We start from the raw sequence: 19,819 nt of genomic DNA, 5'->3' as shown, positions 1-19,819 counted from the left end.
CTATTTCTGTTAATTAATTTATTTAACAGCAGATATTTGTTATATTAATTGTTTTCCTCTAATAATATACAAATAAAACAAAAACAAATACAGTCTGGTACCTACCTAATTGTTTGTAATTGCAAAATCTGAAATCCACCCTTCAACCAAGGTGCAATTAACTTTGAAAGAGTGCAGCATAAAGACTTTTCATTATGGCATCTGATTTCAAAGTGTTTTGTCAACGGACAGTGGATAATTCTACTTTCTTTTTGTTTTGGATGCTTCTCCTTTAAATGCAAGAAGTATTGCAAAACCTCTTGCTCTGTAGAAAATTTGTCTTTTGGTAAGGATGACCTGGATTCCCCAACCAAAAAATTTACTTTTTTCTTACTTTTTCCCGACATGAATAAAACTGTAGTAAATAGCTCTAATAAGCATATGAAGTAAGTGTATCATGAAAGTTATCAATAATTATTTCCCGCGTTTTTAAATGAAAATTAAATATCGTCTTTGCTAAAAAGTAATTCGCATAACGTGTTTAAGCAAGTACGCTAAAGTATTAAAGTAAATGCGAAGCGTAAAAATTGGTAAAAATCCGCATAACTATGCAATTTTTTAGTTAGGTTTAGACAAAATATTTTAAGCAAATTAAATTACCATGCATTTTTTTTTTTCTATTAACTTAGAAGAAACTCTGGAAAGAAAAAAAATAGAATTATTTTGAGTTTTAGAACCCGCTCAAACGTGTTGAAAATAAGCTTAAAAAAGGGTAAATAAGTCTAAAATTAGACCATTAGGGCAATTGAGCAACCCCTAAAATTTGTTAAAACAAAAAAAAAAAAAAAAATCTACTAATAAAATAGGGGTCTGCGCAGCAGATAAAACTCCATGGTACTTTAAATTTTTTCATGACCCCAAAATGAAGCAGTCTAATATATATATATATATATATATATATATATATATATATATATATATATATATATATATATATATATATATATATATATATATATATATATATATATATATATATATATATATATATATATATATATATATATATATATATATATATATATATATATATATATATACATTACTAAACAAACAATAGGTTCTTCTTCCGACGGGCTTCTTAAAAAAAAAAAAAACTTAAAACGAAAATTTAACCAACTGAATTGTGCCAAATACCCAAGCCGACTTAATTTGTAAAAAAACCAACTATAACTTGAAAATCACCATCTTTGGAGGAGGGGGTAGGGTACAACACCCCCCCCCCCGTAAAATTGCCTCTGTATATATATATATATATATTTCTATTTTACTCAAATTGTCTTCTTATCCTTTTTTTTGTTGTGAATAATAATAAAAAAGGATAATTTGAGTGTAAACGTAAAAAAAAATTAAAAATTATAATATAATGAGTCAGTTAAATTTTTAAAAACATGTTGCGCTCGTTGCGTAGCTGACCATAGAACTCTACATATATATATATATATATATATATATATATATATATATATATATACATATATATATATATATATATATATATATATATATATATATATATATATATATATATATATATATATATATATATATATATATATATATATATATATATATATATATATATATATATATTAGACTGCTTCCTTTTGGGGTCATGAAAAAATTTAAAGTACCATGGAGTCTTATCTGCTGCGCAGACCCCTATTTTAATAATAGAATTTTTTTTTTTTTCAATTTTGACCATTTTTAGGGGTTGCTCAAGTGCCCCAATTGCCTGAATTTAGACCTTTTTAAGCCTATTTTTGGCATATTTGAGCAAGTTCTAAAACTCAAAATAGTTAAATTTTTTTTCTTTCCAGAGTTTCTTCTAATTTAGAAAAAACAAATAAAAATGCATGGTATTTTTATTTATCTGAAATATTTCATGCAAATCTATTTATAAAATCCCAAATTTAGTGCAATTTTTTCCAATTTTTACGCAACGTTATAACTTTGTTGATATGTAAAGTCATAAAACGTCTAGCGATTTGATTTTATATATTTCTTAATAATAGTGTTATTTTTTACAAATATTATGCAATATTTTTATATTGTTTTTTTGTTTTTCTTGGAGGTTTTTCTTTTTCCTACATACTTCCTTTTGTAATTGTGCATGAATAAAAGTGAATCTTGTCTTTTTTCTTCCTTTCTGGCAATATCAATGTTGTCCTTTATGAGTTTAACAGTTCTTTCAGAGCAATCATTAACAACTGCAAGATTAAAAATAGCATCTTTAAATTTTAAGTAGAAATCGTTACAAGTCCAATACTCTGGCGGGGTTTTCATCCATTGACAGTCACTTTTACTCTGCCCTATCATAAGGAACAAAAGCCACGAATTTTCTGTGACCAATTCAACTAAGCTTGGTGGCTTCGGTCCACTGAAGTCTAAAGAATTGAGAACCTCCATGTTAGCTTTTATTCGGGCTAACGAATATTTATCTAAGCTACGAAATTCAAAGCTGTATAATTTTTGAGCAATTTCACCTCTTTCTTCACAGTTTTCATCAGCTAAGGCAAGAACAACAAGGTAAGGGTCCAGAAACCATGTGTGCCGTTTGATTGATTCAATGACTGATTCTGCCCCAATCAAATTGTACTCCTTAAACCTATTCATTTGCCAAAGAGCTCTCATATCCTGGATAAACAAAAAATTGTTAAGTAACTAGCTTACCTTAAAAAAATTTATATTTTAGAAACTTTTAGTCAAAACTTTTTATTTATAATAGAATCCTTATATATATATATATATATATATGTATATATATGTATATATATATATATATATATATATATATATATATATATATATATATATATAAATATAAATATATATTTATACATATATATATATATATATATATATATATATATATATATATATATATATATATATATATATATATATATATATATTTATATATATATATATATATATATATATATATATATATATATATATATATATATATATATATATATATCATACTTGTTAACTTGGTACCTACCTGACGAGGAGCCACAGCAGATAGTTCAGCTTTGAGAAACCAGGTAGTATAGAAAACAGCCACACAAGTTGCCACTTCAGTAATTTCATTTTTCAGTCGATTTGTCAGACTGGGTATTGCATCCATCATAAGCTGGAGCTTTAGGTAGTAGATACCTATAAAAATATACATTTTTATTTTTTTTGAAAAGCTAAATATTTGATCATGTATAACAAATTCATTTTTTTTTGCTATGAAGCTATAATTTTTAACTTTGGACTTTTTTCTATCATAAACCTAAAACTCTCTACCTTTTGCCATAAAACGGGCATGATGAATTGCTCCGGGTGTACGAAACTTGTACTTTTCCTCAGAAAGCACCATAAGTGTAAGCTCTGTCAGCTCAATGTAGTCCTTCCTTGTAGCCCCATCCTAAAAATTAAACCAGAAGTATATTGGTATAATGCAATAAACATAGGTATGTATACTTTTGTCTTATAAAGAATAATAGAATTAAACAAGAAAAATCTAGGATATATTACTACTTCATAGTACATATTGTATACATAACTACATATTTAAACATCTAGTCATCGGGCTACCTTTTTCAGAGACCCATGGGTGATAATATTTCTGCAGAACGTTATGCTTTCATGCTTTTGATTACCAAGCCATGTTTCATCTGGAATAGTCAATCTTCTCAACACCTTTTTATTTAAAATGTCAAAAAAAATCAAAGAGCTCAAAATTGAAGAAATACTAGGGTACAATAATATTTTACAAAAATGTTAACCAATTTTGTAAAACCCTACCTGGTTCTCTACATCAAGATCATTCCATGTTGATTTTAATATTTTAAACAGCATATTATCTGGTCCAGAAGTAGCACTACTTGGATAATTTTTCCAGAAATGTGTTATGTGTAGCTCGTTTATATGATGTCGGCATGCAATAGATAAAACTGGTCGCTGAAAAACTTCATTTACCAGTAAAGAAACAGCTCCATTTTTGTTTCCAGTGTTGATTCTGGTTGTATCAAATGTAACAGCTTGTATACTGTTTGTAAGGTCAAAGCAATTCAAGATATCTCTGATCGCATTTTTTTGATTTTCGCCAGTTCCGGAAGAAATAGCTGGAATTCCCAACAGGTGCGTTTCCATGTTACCGTTTATTAATATTGCTAATCGATCTTTTTCTGATTTTTTCCTATCAGTATATTCATGACATACTTTTCCATCAAAATGGAGTTGAACTAAAATGTTCTTATTATTATTTCTGAAATTTCTCAAATGGTCCTTGATCCTCTTTGATTCATCATAAATGACTTTATCTGCTGCTCTTAATGCTGAAGAGGTTGAACATTTAAATTCATCTATATTTCCACCTGATTTAGCAATTATACTATTAACCATGGCAGTATGCTGCCTATGACTTAATCCTTCCCCAACAGCAGTATCAGCAGTTCTTTTGAGAATATCTTTTGGAAGTAGAACAGTATCTGGTTTTTTGACTTTCTTCTTTAACTCTGGATCTGGATACGGGAAATCATCATTATCTTCATTTTTATCAGATCCATTTGAGCTGAATTCACTCTCTGACATGGTTTCATTCAAACTTGATCTCATTTCAAACTTGGATAAACTCCTGTTAACAGAGGAAATGTACCTTGTGTCTAATCCACCTATTCTTGTTTTTCTATCTCCTAATTGGTCTAATAAAAAAGCAATATCTTCAGTCTTGTCTCGACAACTTCTTTTCTTATCAGCTTTAATGATTGCAACCAGAGTATCGAGCTCAGGTGCAATCCAAAAGATCCTTTTCATCTGAGTTAAAAATTTCCTCCTTTTTTCAATTTCTGATAAAGTTTGTCTTGATTTGTTTTTTTTTTTACAGTTTCCAAGTTAGGATCAGCTTCTCTATCTTTTTACTAAAAAATGTGATTTGTAGGTTCTGAACATTTTACAACACATCTATTTCTGTTAATTAATTTATTTAACAGCAGATATTTGTTATATTAATTGTTTTCCTCTAATAATATACAAATAAAACAAAAACAAATACAGTCTGGTACCTACCTAATTGTTTGTAATTGCAAAATCTGAAATCCACCCTTCAACCAAGGTGCAATTAACTTTGAAAGAGTGCAGCATAAAGACTTTTCATTATGGCATCTGATTTCAAAGTGTTTTGTCAACGGACAGTGGATAATTCTACTTTCTTTTTGTTTTGGATGCTTCTCCTTTAAATGCAAGAAGTATTGCAAAACCTCTTGCTCTGTAGAAAATTTGTCTTTTGGTAAGGATGACCTGGATTCCCCAACCAAAAAATTTACTTTTTTCTTACTTTTTCCCGACATGAATAAAACTGTAGTAAATAGCTCTAATAAGCATATGAAGTAAGTGTATCATGAAAGTTATCAATAATTATTTCCCGCGTTTTTAAATGAAAATTAAATATCGTCTTTGCTAAAAAGTAATTCGCATAACGTGTTTAAGCAAGTACGCTAAAGTATTAAAGTAAATGCGAAGCGTAAAAATTGGTAAAAATCCGCATAACTATGCAATTTTTTAGTTAGGTTTAGACAAAATATTTTAAGCAAATTAAATTACCATGCATTTTTTTTTTTCTATTAACTTAGAAGAAACTCTGGAAAGAAAAAAAATAGAATTATTTTGAGTTTTAGAACCCGCTCAAACGTGTTGAAAATAAGCTTAAAAAAGGGTAAATAAGTCTAAAATTAGACCATTAGGGCACTTGAGCAACCCCTAAAAGTGGTTAAAACTCAAAAAAAAAAAAAAAATCTACTAATAAAATAGGGGTCTGCGCAGCAGATAAAACTCCATGGTACTTTAAATTTTTTCATGACCCCAAAATGAAGCAGTCTAATATATATATATATATATATATATATATATATATATATATATATATATATATATATATATATATATATATATATATATATATATATATATATATATATATATATATATATATATATATATATATATATATATATATATATATATATATATATATATATACATTACTAAACAAACAATAGGTTCTTCTTCCGACGGGCTTCTTAAAAAAAAAAAAAACTTAAAACGAAAATTTAACCAACTGAATTGTGCCAAATACCCAAGCCGACTTAATTTGTAAAAAAACCAACTATAACTTGAAAATCACCATCTTTGGAGGAGGGGGTAGGGTACAACACCCCCCCCCCCGTAAAATTGCCTCTGTATATATATATATATATATATATATATATATATATATATATTTATATATATATATATATATATATATATATATATAAATATATATATATATATATATATATATATATATATATATATATATATATATATATATATATATATATATCATTGTTAAGAATAGAATAAACTCCCATTAATCAAGGAAAACGGGTTGACATATGTAGTATAAAAAGGGCGTTCTGGCTCATTTTTTTTGTGATACATCTCACCCTTATTTTAACATGTATATTATGAGATCTCTTAAACTAGAATGACATGGTATTCATTATAATTATATAATTAAAATTATAAGGTGAAATCTAACTTAAGCGTAAATGTAATCTACTTTGCATTAGGTCTTTCAGATCCTTTGGATCTTTAAGAATTAGACCCATAAGAAGTAGTTCTTCGAACTTAGCTACGCATAATAGTAAATTACTCCTTTCAACTCAGAAAAACTTCCAGATTTCATAACTTGCTCATTACCAGAGTTTATTGTTACTACTAATCTTCTACCATTAGTAACGCTAGGCATAGAATCATTTTTACCAAAATTTCTGTAAAAAGAGATAGTAGTTGTAGAATCAATTTTTGGTGTTGATTGATGCAATAGTTCAGATGATCTATTAGCAAATGAAGTATTAATTCTATTCCATGAAGATAAATAAAAATCTACTAAACCAGATGAGCAGTATATACATCTGCTATTATTTTCGTATCCAGGAAATATTAAATTATTATAGTTATAGGATGTCCAAGGTTGAATAACTGAGTCATTGTTTTTAGGAGAATTGATTCCGTCATACATGCGTACTCTTGATTCCCACCTATTTCCAGATTTACCGATAACATCCATTCTAATATATTTTAAATAAACACCATTTCTATTACCTGCAGTGTTCAATAATATATATTCATTACCATAAGTTGTATTCAAAATTCTAAATGTGGATGAGTATAGTTTAAGATCTGAAAAAAACGGGGGTATTAATAAAGTATTTGCTTGTTGTGTTAAACTTATTGTAATAAAAGGTTGCAACGAATATGTAAGTGGATTTCCGGTTTTATTGTTTAATTCAATTTTTAGATTAGTTTTAAATGGTAAATCAAGTGTAAAGTATCCTCCTAATTCAATATTAGAATGCATATTACAACCTTGTAAAGAGTTAGTATAAAATGGTCCACCATCCACCAAGTAGAGCGAATAATAAATCACAAGCTATACTTCCTATGCAAGGCATATTATCTGCATATATCCTAATAAATACGTTACTTGATACACTTCCATAAGGATTTGTTCCTTTAAATTCTAACCATAGTTTCCTGAGAATACCAGGACCACTATTTTGAATAAATACTGCTGTTCCATCTGTATTTGGTTCAAGAGTCTGGGATTTTACTCACATGCATGTTAAGCTTGAATTTGGTACTATTTCTAAACTGCTAGGATTAGGTATTATTGTGTCAACATAATACTTTGTTGGAGCATCATTTGGATTTGTAGGTTCTGCTACATTTATTAATTTGTTTGTATTCATGTCAATAATACTAATTGCATTATTTTGCCCATCTCTTCTAATAAACATACTATCAGCTTGAGATGCTGTTAATCCATTTGAAACTACTCGACTTGTAGTTGAATAAATTGTTGTACGTCCGAATTTATCAACAGGCATTTTATATATAAAGAAAAAAAATTACCTTAGATTATTAATAATATTCTGAAAATGATATCATTCATCTAGTTTTTTTAAAACATGGAGACACAAGTGTCCACAGAATGAGGTATTTACAGATTGAACTCTTTCACTGTTATAATAAACAGGACTTTTTAAATAATTAACAATTTCAACAAGAGGTGGTAGCCCAAAAGAGTCAAAACTTAGTTTTTTATCTCTATCTTAGTACCAGCAAATCCAGTGAAATCCTTGCGTACTTGAATCTTCTGTATTTAATATTCCACATTCTTTTCTTTATGTATTTTTTGGTAATTGATCTCTTACAAATACACCTTTAAAATTTTTTATTTTTAATACTTTTGCTGCTTTGATCAATTGAAAATTTGTTAGTGGCTCGATAGGTAGAATTATTCCTTCAACATTGACAAGTTTATAAATATTTTCCATTATTATTTATAAGTTATTTTTTTCTCAAAAAATAATTTTCGGTATCCCCAACCCCTTGGGATCCTTGACCTCTTTGCCTAATTGTTCTATTGTCCTATTGCCTTATTATTTTTTAGTTTGTAGTGTCCATATGCAAATGTGTGTATTCCATCTTCTAAAATAACCCTTTTATCGTCTAAATGCTATTTGATTGATCTCTTCTGTGTAAATTTCATGGGAATATGATGTTATTACATTCATTTTCCTAATATGATCTTTTTTATTTAATAAACAATCTTTGTAATCTTCATGTGTTATATACTTTTTAACAACATTTTTCTTTACTCCTTTACATTTTTTGTTATCTTTTCCGTGTACTTTGTAAGAATACAACTTTGATCTGAGTCCTCCAAATTATTCAATTTGTGCTTCTCCAGCCTCATCTTTAAACATTCCTATTACTTTCTTATTAAGACTAACTTTAAATCCTACATTATTAATTGCTGGGTGCTTTGGATCAAATTCACTTGTATCAAATTTGCTTTCAATATCTTTAGAAATATCGGAATAAAAGTCTTCCGTTTTAATTTTGTATGCTAAAGAATCTGTATCTGTGAATAATAGTTTTGCTCGATCAGCATAGTTTTCTTTATGTAATCATAATGAAATTCATACATTAGAGTTTTGCTCAAATCTAATATACACATTCCTAAGTAAATTGGTTTAGCATATTTTAATTTTGTTCTTTTCATATGTATTGCGATTAAGTTTTCATCAAATATTGTTCTACTTTCAAAGTTCGGTTTTGATGCTAGTTTAATAGCTTCATTTCTGTCTGTTACTAATCTAATATCAACTCTGTTCTCAATGTTCTCCATTGTTTTTCCAAATACTGAGTTGTTCATGAGTTTAAAAAAGTCTTTTTCAAAATCATTCGTCGCTTTGTATTTAGTTCAATGTATTCATTGAGCCATGCTCTTTTGTCAAACTTTATGCCTCTATGAATTTTAGTAATCTTTAATCCTAATCGTTCATATAGTTTTAGATTTTCATAATGTGCTATATACTTTCTTTTATTATTCAAGTTGGGGAGTAATTTTTCAACTTTGTGGATATTTAACCTTTCAGGTGCAAGTGGATAATCATTATGTTCATCATGTAGATGTTCAGGGTAATCTAAATCTACTTCTAGTATGCATGTAATTGATTTCCAGTTTTCTATTTCCTTTTCGTCCATCCATTTAAAACCATGTGTTGGAAAAGGTTTACTCATTGCCCATCCATATAAATTATTAGCGTCTAGATATTGTATGAATGTTCATTCTTTGCTTTTGTCATACTCATCACCAATATACTTATTATTAGAAGCTCCTAACCTATTTGATATCATACTGATTCCACCTCTTATTCATTTCTTTATCGTAAGGATCATATTGTAATAGCTCAACAGTTCTAATTTTACTTTTGTTTTCTTCAATGCTGCATCCCAAGCTGATCCTGGTGATGTATAATACCAAGCAGGATCTAATTTATAACAATTCATACAAACATCTCTAAAATTTTCAAATACGTTAGCTAGTAAAAGCACATCTGAAACGTTGTACAAGTCATGATAATCTCTAAATGTTTTGCAATGAAACTCATTCCATACAGTTTGTGCATGTGAGTAATCATCATCACTTATATCTTCATCGTTTAATTTTGAAAAGAATAATTCTTTTGGTGGTAATTGGGTTTTATTAACTTTATCAATAGAGTCTACCTAATCATATAGGTATACGCCTTTTTTTAGTAATAAATCTAATTTTTTCTTTGAATATATTTTTCCGATATTTTAACACTGGTCTTTTGCTAAATTCTTTGATAAAGCATCTAAAGTAGAAGGCATAAATCTATAACTATCTAAGAAACGAAGCTCACGTTTAACTTCAAATTTCTTACCTTCTTTAATATACTCATCGACTTTAATTTCTCTAGAAAAGCTAATATACTTTTCTTCATTGTTTGGTATGCAACTCAATTTCCCTTCTGTTAATTTCTTTATAAATAAGTGAGAATCATTACCAGATAAATTGTGAAATAGTACTGGAAAGAATTTTGGAATTTTATAGTTAAAATTAAAATTTTGATGAGCAGCACTTCTATATTTTCCAGTAATATGACAGTGGTCACGTACTTTATCTTTTCCAAGTTTTTCTCCACAAATGTGACATTCTGTTTCTTCATTAAAATCATGCTTGTTTTCAGAAGTAAATATCATCTTTTTTGGAAATTTGATACAATCACAAATTTTCTTAATATCTTCTTGTAAACTATCAACAAAAATTTGTGCAACATCATCTGTTTCACTACTTGCAGTAAATGTGACTGGACTGCTTTGATAAAAACTTTCATCAAAACATTTAATATAATAACAGAATGAACTTGGAATATGTTTTTGATATTGTTTAGTATGAGATTCATTCAGATTGGGTTCACAAGTGTCAATTTGTTTGATAAAATTTTCAAAGTCTGCATATACTACGAACGGAACTCTCATTGATTTACTGAGATTAGTAAATTTCATTGTTAAATTTGGTGGTGGAAGTTCGATACGTACTGAATCATGTGTTTCACATTACAATTTATGATTAGATAATAATTCTTCAGAATTAAACTCTAACAAACAATTCTACAATAGTGTTTTTTGCGATGTTTCTTTGATGTTTGTGATGAAAGTAATCTGCTTAAATTTTGTATCAAACAGTAATGATTCGTTTCGCCATTTGAGATTAATAGTAAATCTATTAAATGTTTGCGATCATTATTCTTTGATACGTGCAAAATATGAACTTCTGAAGTTTCATAACCATATACATTTACACTGATATCTTGATTGTTCTTCTCAAATTGTGTGATTTGATTTAAGGATACTGGAAATTCTATTTTATCCCAGTTTATTTTTTCAGCTTGATTTTTAAGCTCTTTATCTACTCTTTCATGATGATTATCTGTTGGATTTAATGCTCTTGCAATACACCACTTAAAATATTGATTATCTTCATTTTTTATATTAATTATTGCTTTTTTAGTTGCTAAATTTTTATCAAGTGGAATATATGATTTAGCTTTGATAGGATTATACTCAATAAAATTGATATCCATCTTTTCAACAGAAACAAATCTCCAACCTGATCCTGTTTGTTGATATAATGATAAGGATTCTAAAATTTTCTGCTTTGATGTTTCATAAAAATCGTCTAAATCTGTTGTTTCTAATACAACTTAATTACTCGTTCTAAATGGAGCAGATGTGATTATAGTTTCTCCTGTTTTAATATCAGTACGCTCCATTTCACAAGTGAGAACTATATAAACCTTTGATTCTCTATTTTCGGTTAGTATTTTAATTGCACTGTTTTTCGCAGCACTCATGGAAGATATAGCATCACATTCTTTTATTCCTTTAGCTGTAATTGTTTTGTCACATTTTTAACAGCTGATCGTGATAATTTAAATTCTATCGGATTTCTAATTCCATATTTTTGATACAAATTTGAAACTGCAGATTTTAATTCATCAATCTTTTCATTAGCTGTTTTTTTAATTTTATCAGGAACATATGATAAAATCCAATCTGCAAGAGCATTAATCTTTTTATTCATTTCTTTTCTAATTTGTGTAATAGGCTGAAAAGGTGACGGAGCTAAAATTGTTGATGATATATCTGGAACAGACTTATCAAGTAGGTACTTCGTACCCATCTGTTCAACTGATTGCATCTGAGTGTTCAATAACTCTGTAATGAGATTGCTTTTTCGCATATTATAATAATATTTAATTCCTCGCTCTTTAGCGATTTGTTTTAATTCTTTCATTGTTTTATTTTCCATTTTTATATAGCAAGATAATTTTTTTTAATTTTCATTTTCTTTACATTATTTTTGAAAATATTTTTTTCTTGTAATATAAAAATTTAAATTTTTTTATATGAAATTTAAATGCATCCCCCCCATCCTCGAATTCTACTATAATAAGTAGCATTTCGATATTTTGCAATCTCTTGCTCTTTTGTAATTGTCAATCTCTATATACAAAAGGTGACGGAGCTAAAATTGTTGATAATATATCTGGAACAGCTTCATCAAGTAGATTATCTGTATCCATGCGAGGTAAATACTCAATATCCATTTTTATATAGCAAGATTTTAATTTTTTTAATTTTCAGAATTTGATATTTCAATCTAATTTCTGGTTCTTTAAGGAATAATTTAAGAGCTTTTTCATAATCATATGTGAAGATATTTGGATTTCCAGATAACCAATTCTAATTTAATTTATCTAAATTCTTTTTTAAAATGTCAATTGCATTTGGATTTGCATATAACATATCCCAATCTATTTAATCTAAATTCTTTTTTAAATGTCAATTGCATTTGGATTTTCAGATAACTATTGCCAATTTACTTTATCTAAATTATCTTTCAATAGTTCAATAGCATTTGGATTTTTAGATAAACAATCTAAATTCTCTTTTAATATCTCAATTGCACTTGGATTTGTAGATAAGATTTCCCAATCTGCTTTATCTAAATTCTCTTTTAATAGTTCAATTGCATTTGGATTTTCAAATAACCATTCCCAATATACTTTATCTAAGTTATTTTTTAATAAATTAATTGCATTTGGATTTTTAGATAACATATGCCAATTTACTTCTAAATTCTTTTTTAGAAATTCAATTGCATTTTGATTTCCCATTTTTATATATAAAGATTTTTTTTTAATATATTTTAATTTTTTTTAATTTTTCAGAATTTGATATTTCAATTTTATAACCATTATCAATCTTACCATCACGCATTTCAAGATATCTATTTCCTTGACCAGTTCCACGCATTGCACTATATAAGGATTTATATACTGTTTCTTCTCCTGTCTCCATGTTTGTTAAATTAATAGTGAATGGTTTTTTCTTAATTAATTTTAATCTTTCATATTTTGGATCTATTTCTTTTTTCTCTTCTTTTACTGGATGTATTCTAGGTCTTCCAACTGATCTTTTCTCATCAACATCTTTTACTGGATGTATTCTAGGTCTTCCAACTGATCTTTTCTCAGTTACTTCTTTCACTTCATTCGTAATAGATTCTTTATCTAATAACCCATTTTCCATTGCAATCATTATCAATGTAGCGATATTGTCAGATGTTTTTGAAATGTTATTTTCTTCTAATAAACTTTTTAAACTTTTCTTTGCATAATACATCTTTTATTATATAAAGAAAAAAATTTGAAATAATTTTCAAAAAAATTTAATTTTCAAAAATTTAATTATTAAATTTAATATCATTTGCTTTAAGTTCCATTATCGTATTAGATAATACAAGAGCATATGCTTGAGTATTTGCTGGTACAGCTGTATTAAATGTTGCTCTAATTTGTACTTGTATAGTTGATGATTTCAATGTTTCTGATTGTTTACTAATATCAAAAACAAAGATTGGGTATAAATCTCTATAGTCAGAAAGACTTATGTTGCTGTTTGCGATCAATTCAGTCATCCCATAAAATTTTTCTTAGAACATAGATGCTTCTCTATAAATTCTTTTTTTTTTCTTTTCACAAAATTTGGTTTTGTGAAAGATTTACTCTAATATTAGTATATTTACTTATTTTGTTATAGTTAGATTATTTTTTTTCTCTTATACGAAATCTAATGGCTAATTTTTCTCCTCGTAAATTTATCAGATTTCCATCTTGATCAACCAATTTAGTCTCCATCTTTGAAATTGTTTTTAGTGTTATTGGTAAGTAAATTAAGTTTAATGGCTTTTGAATAATTTTATATCCAGGACCAACACTTGGGAAAAATGAATATATAACGTTTTCTGTTGTTCCATTTACATAGAATGATTCTATTATATCATTTGTTACATTTTTACTATTAATACTTAAAATATTTACTATATAATCTGATTCATGAAATCCTGTTGAATATACTTGACTGTTAAAACCAAGAATAGATCTAATTGAATTTATAGGAGTAAAATCAACTTTATAACCAGCTTCAATATTTAAAGTTGTTTTCAATGTGTTATTATCTGCTGAAAATATAATACTAGTTTCAACTCCATTAATAATTTTACTATTTTCAGTAATTTTTTCCACAATATACTTATTTATATCATCAATCCATAACTACCTTCTAGAATATATATATTTATCCACGTTGCTCCATTATCTGAACTATATCTAAAATTGTTATTTGAAGAATCAACATTTGGAAAACTGTAGAATGTATCAAGATCAACTAATGCTATTTCATAATCTTTGTCTTCGCTTAGTTGTATAATAGGAGCAAACTTCTCTTTTATATGACTACTTTTATCATTCAATATTATATACATTTTTTATATACAAAAAAAATATTTTAAACTTTAGATGGAAAATAAAAATTATCTAATCCACTTCTATATTTTCGATTATCTATTTTATAAGATAAATCTATGACAACAAATCCATGAGGTTCTGACCAAGCATGAATACAAAATCTTTTAAACTCATCTTTTTCCATTTCACTTGAAACATGATCATTATAAATGTGATTTAAATTCTTTGAATCTTGAGGAAATAAGCAAATAAAATTTGTATTTTATCGTTTAGTTTGCTTAGGTAACATAAAATAACTTTGTGCAAGATAGAAACAATCTACATTACCATGCCTCCCCCTTATATAATATTTTTCACACTTATTTTGCTTTGTTAATTGTAAATCATCAAATATCATCAAATTATTCTTATGAATATCAAGATCTTGTGGATCTGGCACATCTTCTTCAGTTTCAAAAAACTTTCGCTCCATATCTGTTTTCTCATTTAAGTTTTTTAAAATGTCTTCAATTATAAGCGCAGGGTTTGCATTTATTTTTTCTATTCGGTCCTGTAGGTTAAATAGTTCGAGAATATATTCTTTTGGCAATTTTTTTTCAAAAGATTGCTTTAATATTTTGTATTCTGGTTGAAAAAGAGATTTTCCAAAAACTTGTAAACTATTATAGTCAACAAACCAAGTCTCAAAAGTAAATTTAATAATAAAGTAGTTTTTCCACAACCCGACTTTCCAACAATAATTCCTCTTATGGAAACAACTTATTATTATTTCTCTTATTGCTATCCGCATTCCACGACAAATCTATAATATCCATTTTTATATATCAAGATTTTTTATATAAAAATTTTTTATATATATAAAATGTACTGCGTTAAATGAAGAAAAAAAAACAAATACACAAAACTTGCAAAATGTTGTGAGTAAAAACAATAGAAATATGCAACGTGGAAATTGCGCTATTTGTGGAAGATTAAAAACTCAATTTGTGTCAGCTTCGCACGGAGGCGATTTAGTTAGTATAATTAATTCAATAACTAAAAAAATAAAATTACCATTGGCAAAGTTCCCTGGTGAAATGCATTTGCCTGGTCCTTTACTAATTTATATGAACGATCAACTTTGCAGGTCCTGGTACTAATTTATATGAACGATTAACTTCTACTGATGCATATAAAGAATGGAGTAAACCTATTGATAGAGTTGATAATGCATCCTACCATCACGATCTTGCTTATAAATACTTCAATGACACAGCAAAAAGAAATTTAGCTGATAAAATTATGATCGAAGAAATGAATTCTATAAAAAATCCAACAATACGTGAAAGAACTGAACGAGGTATTATAAAACCTATTATAGCATCTAAAGAAAAATTTGGTTTAGGTCTTTCAGACCCATATGAATTGGGTGCTAAAACTACTCAAAAAAACTGCAAACGATCAAAGAAAAAGAAAAGGGTAAAGATCTGAAATGGACTGACGAACTTGCAAACGAACTTCATAAACCAGTTGTAAAACATTTCAGAAAATGAAAAGTGATTGTAAATGGAACCGATGAAATATGGGCTGCTGATTTAGTTGACATAAAATCTTTTTCTAAATTCAATGGCATTATAAAATACTTAATAACGGTAATAGATGTTTTTTCTACGTATGGATGGATTGTTCCATTGAAAAGTAAAACTGGAGTTGATGTTGCTAATGCTTTAAATAAAATCTTCCACGAAAGAAAGTGCCAAAATATATGGGTTGATAAAGGCTTAGAATTTTATAATAACCTCTAGGTGTTAATTTATACTCAACTGAAAATGAAAAGAAAAAGTTGTGTAGTCGAACGTCGGAATAGAACAATGAAAGATAAGATGTTTAAGTACTTTTCAGCTAATTCTACTAGAAAATATATTGACGTCTTAGATGAAATGGTAAATAAATACAACAACACAAAGCATTCTTCCATTAAAATGTCACCAGTTGAAGCTAGCGATAAAAAGAATGAAAATATTGTTTGGTTCAATCTAAATAGAAATGTATGATCAAAGTCCGTAATTTCATATGGGTCTGAAAGACGTAGACCAAAGTTTTCAATTGGTGATAGAGTTAGGATAACTAAAAAGAAAGGAACGTTTGAAAAAGGATACACCCCGAGATGGACTGAAGAAGTTTTTACTGTGTCACAAGTTCAGTTCGCAGATCCACCAACTTATAAATTAACTGACTATAATAGTGAAGAAATACAAGGTACTTTTTATGAACAAGAAATGCAAAAAACGGATCAAAAGATATTTAGGATTGAAAAAGTTATTCGCAAACTTAAAAACAAATCATTAGTAAAGTGGTATGGGTATCCTGATTCGTTCAACTCATGGGTTGATAATAAAGAATTGATAAGTCTGATGTAGTAGGAAATGCTTTCTTTTACGCTTAGATTTTACCGTTTAATTATAATTATATAATTATAATGAATACCATGTCATTCTAGTTGAAGAGATCTCATAATATACATGTTAAAATAAGGTAGAGATGTATCACAAAAAAAATGAGCCAGAACGATCTTTTTATACTATTGACATAACCAAAGTAATATAATTGTTCTCTGTGTTGGCCAATAAACTGTTTTGTCAGTTTTGGTTATTCCTGATTCTAATAAACAACTCTAAAAATTATTGATAATTATATTGTCAAGTAATGACAATGAGGCCTTAGTTAGTCTGGTTGACTTGTTTATTGTTAGAGTTAAATCATAGTCACCGGATAAGATGTTTATTCATTATGTTTGTTTTGCTAAAAAATGTTTATAAATGAAAATTTAAACTTTTTAAAATAAAAAACCAAATTTAACCAATAAATAGAAAACCATTCATAAAACACTATTTATGAGATATATGATGCAAACTTACCGAGGCATAAAATAAAATGGCAAGTTTTAAGAAAAAATACTGGTAACACTAAAACCAAATCATGCGCTTTATAAAAATGGCATTAAAATTAATGACAATATTTTATACGATTTTTGTGAAATAACAATGGAACTAAACAAATATTTTTCTCAGTCGGACCTAATTTAGCAAAAAATATTTCACATAAAAACACAAAAATAGTCGGACTGAGTTTCTTCTTATCTCTGTTCTTCCAGTTTTTTTTAAAAACCCTAGAAAGGATTATTTATAACAGAATTTACACTCATCTTACTGACAATAATTTGTTATTTATCCATTAGCATCAATTTACAAAAAAACATCTCTACAGAACATGGGGCTCTCTAGCAAACACATAGTATCACTGAACTGATGGAATAATCTGAGTATACCTTAGGCATCTTCATTGACTTATCTTATCATATTAACAGTGTTCAGGCTCGGCTCGAGCTCGTTTTGAACATGAGATTCTTTGTTCGAGCTCGGCTCGTTAAGGATTAATATTGTTTGGGCTCGGCTCGTTTAACATGTTGCTCGAGCTCGACCGGTTTAAAACTCGAAATTATTATTGTAACCTGTTAGTTTAAAGCTCGTTTCGTAAAAAAAAATTTTTTGTTAAAGGCTCGTCTGTAAATAATTTTTATTATATATTAATATATACAATATCACAATTTTATTTATTACATATATACTATTATAATATAAATAAATAAATAAATAAATAAATAAATAAATATATATATATATATATATATATATATATATATATATATATATATATATATATATATATATATATATATATATATATATATATATATATATATATATTCGAGCTTTAATCGAGCCAATATAAACGAGCCTAATTTTTTTTCAAGCCCGGCTCGTTTACCATTCGAGCCAAATATGAACGAGCTCTTGTCGAGTCGATCACCGAGCCTTTCACGAACACGAGCCCGGATTTACAGCCCTAGCTGTTACTACTTATGAACATAGAATTAAACAAGATTTCTAACTGGTTTAAATCAAACAAATGATCACAATAAAAAAATAATTGGATTTTCTTTACTTCTCCTCTGAAAAAAAGTTCCAAATAAAATGTCATGCTTTTTCATTGATTATGTCGAAATAATTAGAGTAAAATAACAAGAGTAAGTTTTTAAAATATTTTGGTGTTAATATTCAAACGTGCATCAAAAAATCACATTCAAAATTTGTGCAACAAAACTTTAAAAAGTATTTTTATATAAAGTAAGAAGATGAAGCTTTAGATGAGTTCTTTTATAAGAAGCTTTTTGAACTCTTACTCAGTTATATTTCTCTTTTATTCAACCATATTAACTATGCAAGTAAGGGCTGCACGTACCTGCATGGGTTAGTACCAACAAAATCAAACTTGAACCTCTTCATCGTCATCAGAAGCACGTTTAATAAAATTTAGTGAAAAAAAATTTTTTTTTTGGTTCTTTATTGGTTATTTTAATGCACTCGAAGTTTCATTAATTACGTAAAATATTGACTCGAAGTTTCATTAATTACGTAAAATAATGACTCGAAGTTTCATTAATTACGTAAAATAATGACCCGAAGTTTCATTAATTACGTAAAATAATGACTCGAAGTTTCATTAATTACGTAAAATAATGACCCGAAGTTTCATTAATTACGTAAAATAATGACTCGAAGTTTCATTAATTACGTAAAATAATGACTCGAAGTTTCTTTAATTACGTAAAATAATGACTCGAAGTTTCATTAATTACGTAAAATAATGACTCGAAGTTTTATTAATTACGTAAAATAATGACTCGAAGTTTCATTAATTACGTAAAATAATGACTCGAAGTCTGTTTGTGGTTTGAAAACAACAGAAAAAAAAGTTGAACTTGTTGCAAGTTTTCGTAATTTAAGTTCAAGCAACGCATAGATTATTTGTCTGTTTGTGGTTTGAAAACAACAGAAAAAAAAGTTGAACTTGTTGCAAGTAGGGGTGAGCAAAACCGGATACCCTGTCAGATTTGTTCAAATTGGATTTTAACAAACCGGATCGGATATCCAGTCCGGTTTGATAAAATCTATGGCTCAAACTTCCAACTATGGGTAAGTAAAACCGGATACCCGGAATAGACTAATTGAAAT

The 19,819-nt window shown here is 27.6% G+C and overlaps 2 protein-coding genes across 4 annotated transcripts in view; one reads left to right on the top strand and one right to left on the bottom strand.

Annotated features, from left to right (window-relative positions):
• The window catches only part of LOC101237243 (synaptotagmin-4), an 86,609-nt gene that overhangs the window by 32,769 nt on the left and 34,021 nt on the right, over nt 1-19,819 (top strand). The gene's annotated exons all lie outside the window — the stretch shown is intronic.
• On the bottom strand, nt 2,086-4,848 carry LOC136090373 (uncharacterized). Its single transcript, XM_065816967.1, has 5 exons — nt 3,838-4,848; nt 3,628-3,732; nt 3,337-3,457; nt 3,047-3,201; nt 2,086-2,676 (listed from the first exon to the last, which is right to left on the bottom strand). Exons 1-5 carry the CDS (start codon nt 4,846-4,848, stop codon nt 2,086-2,088), a joined length of 1,983 nt encoding a protein of 660 aa, XP_065673039.1.

This window comes from Hydra vulgaris, chromosome 13, assembly GCF_038396675.1.
Source record: "Hydra vulgaris chromosome 13, alternate assembly HydraT2T_AEP".
NCBI lineage: Eukaryota > Metazoa > Cnidaria > Hydrozoa > Anthoathecata > Hydridae > Hydra > Hydra vulgaris.
This window is presented reverse-complemented; position numbering and strand designations above follow the sequence as displayed.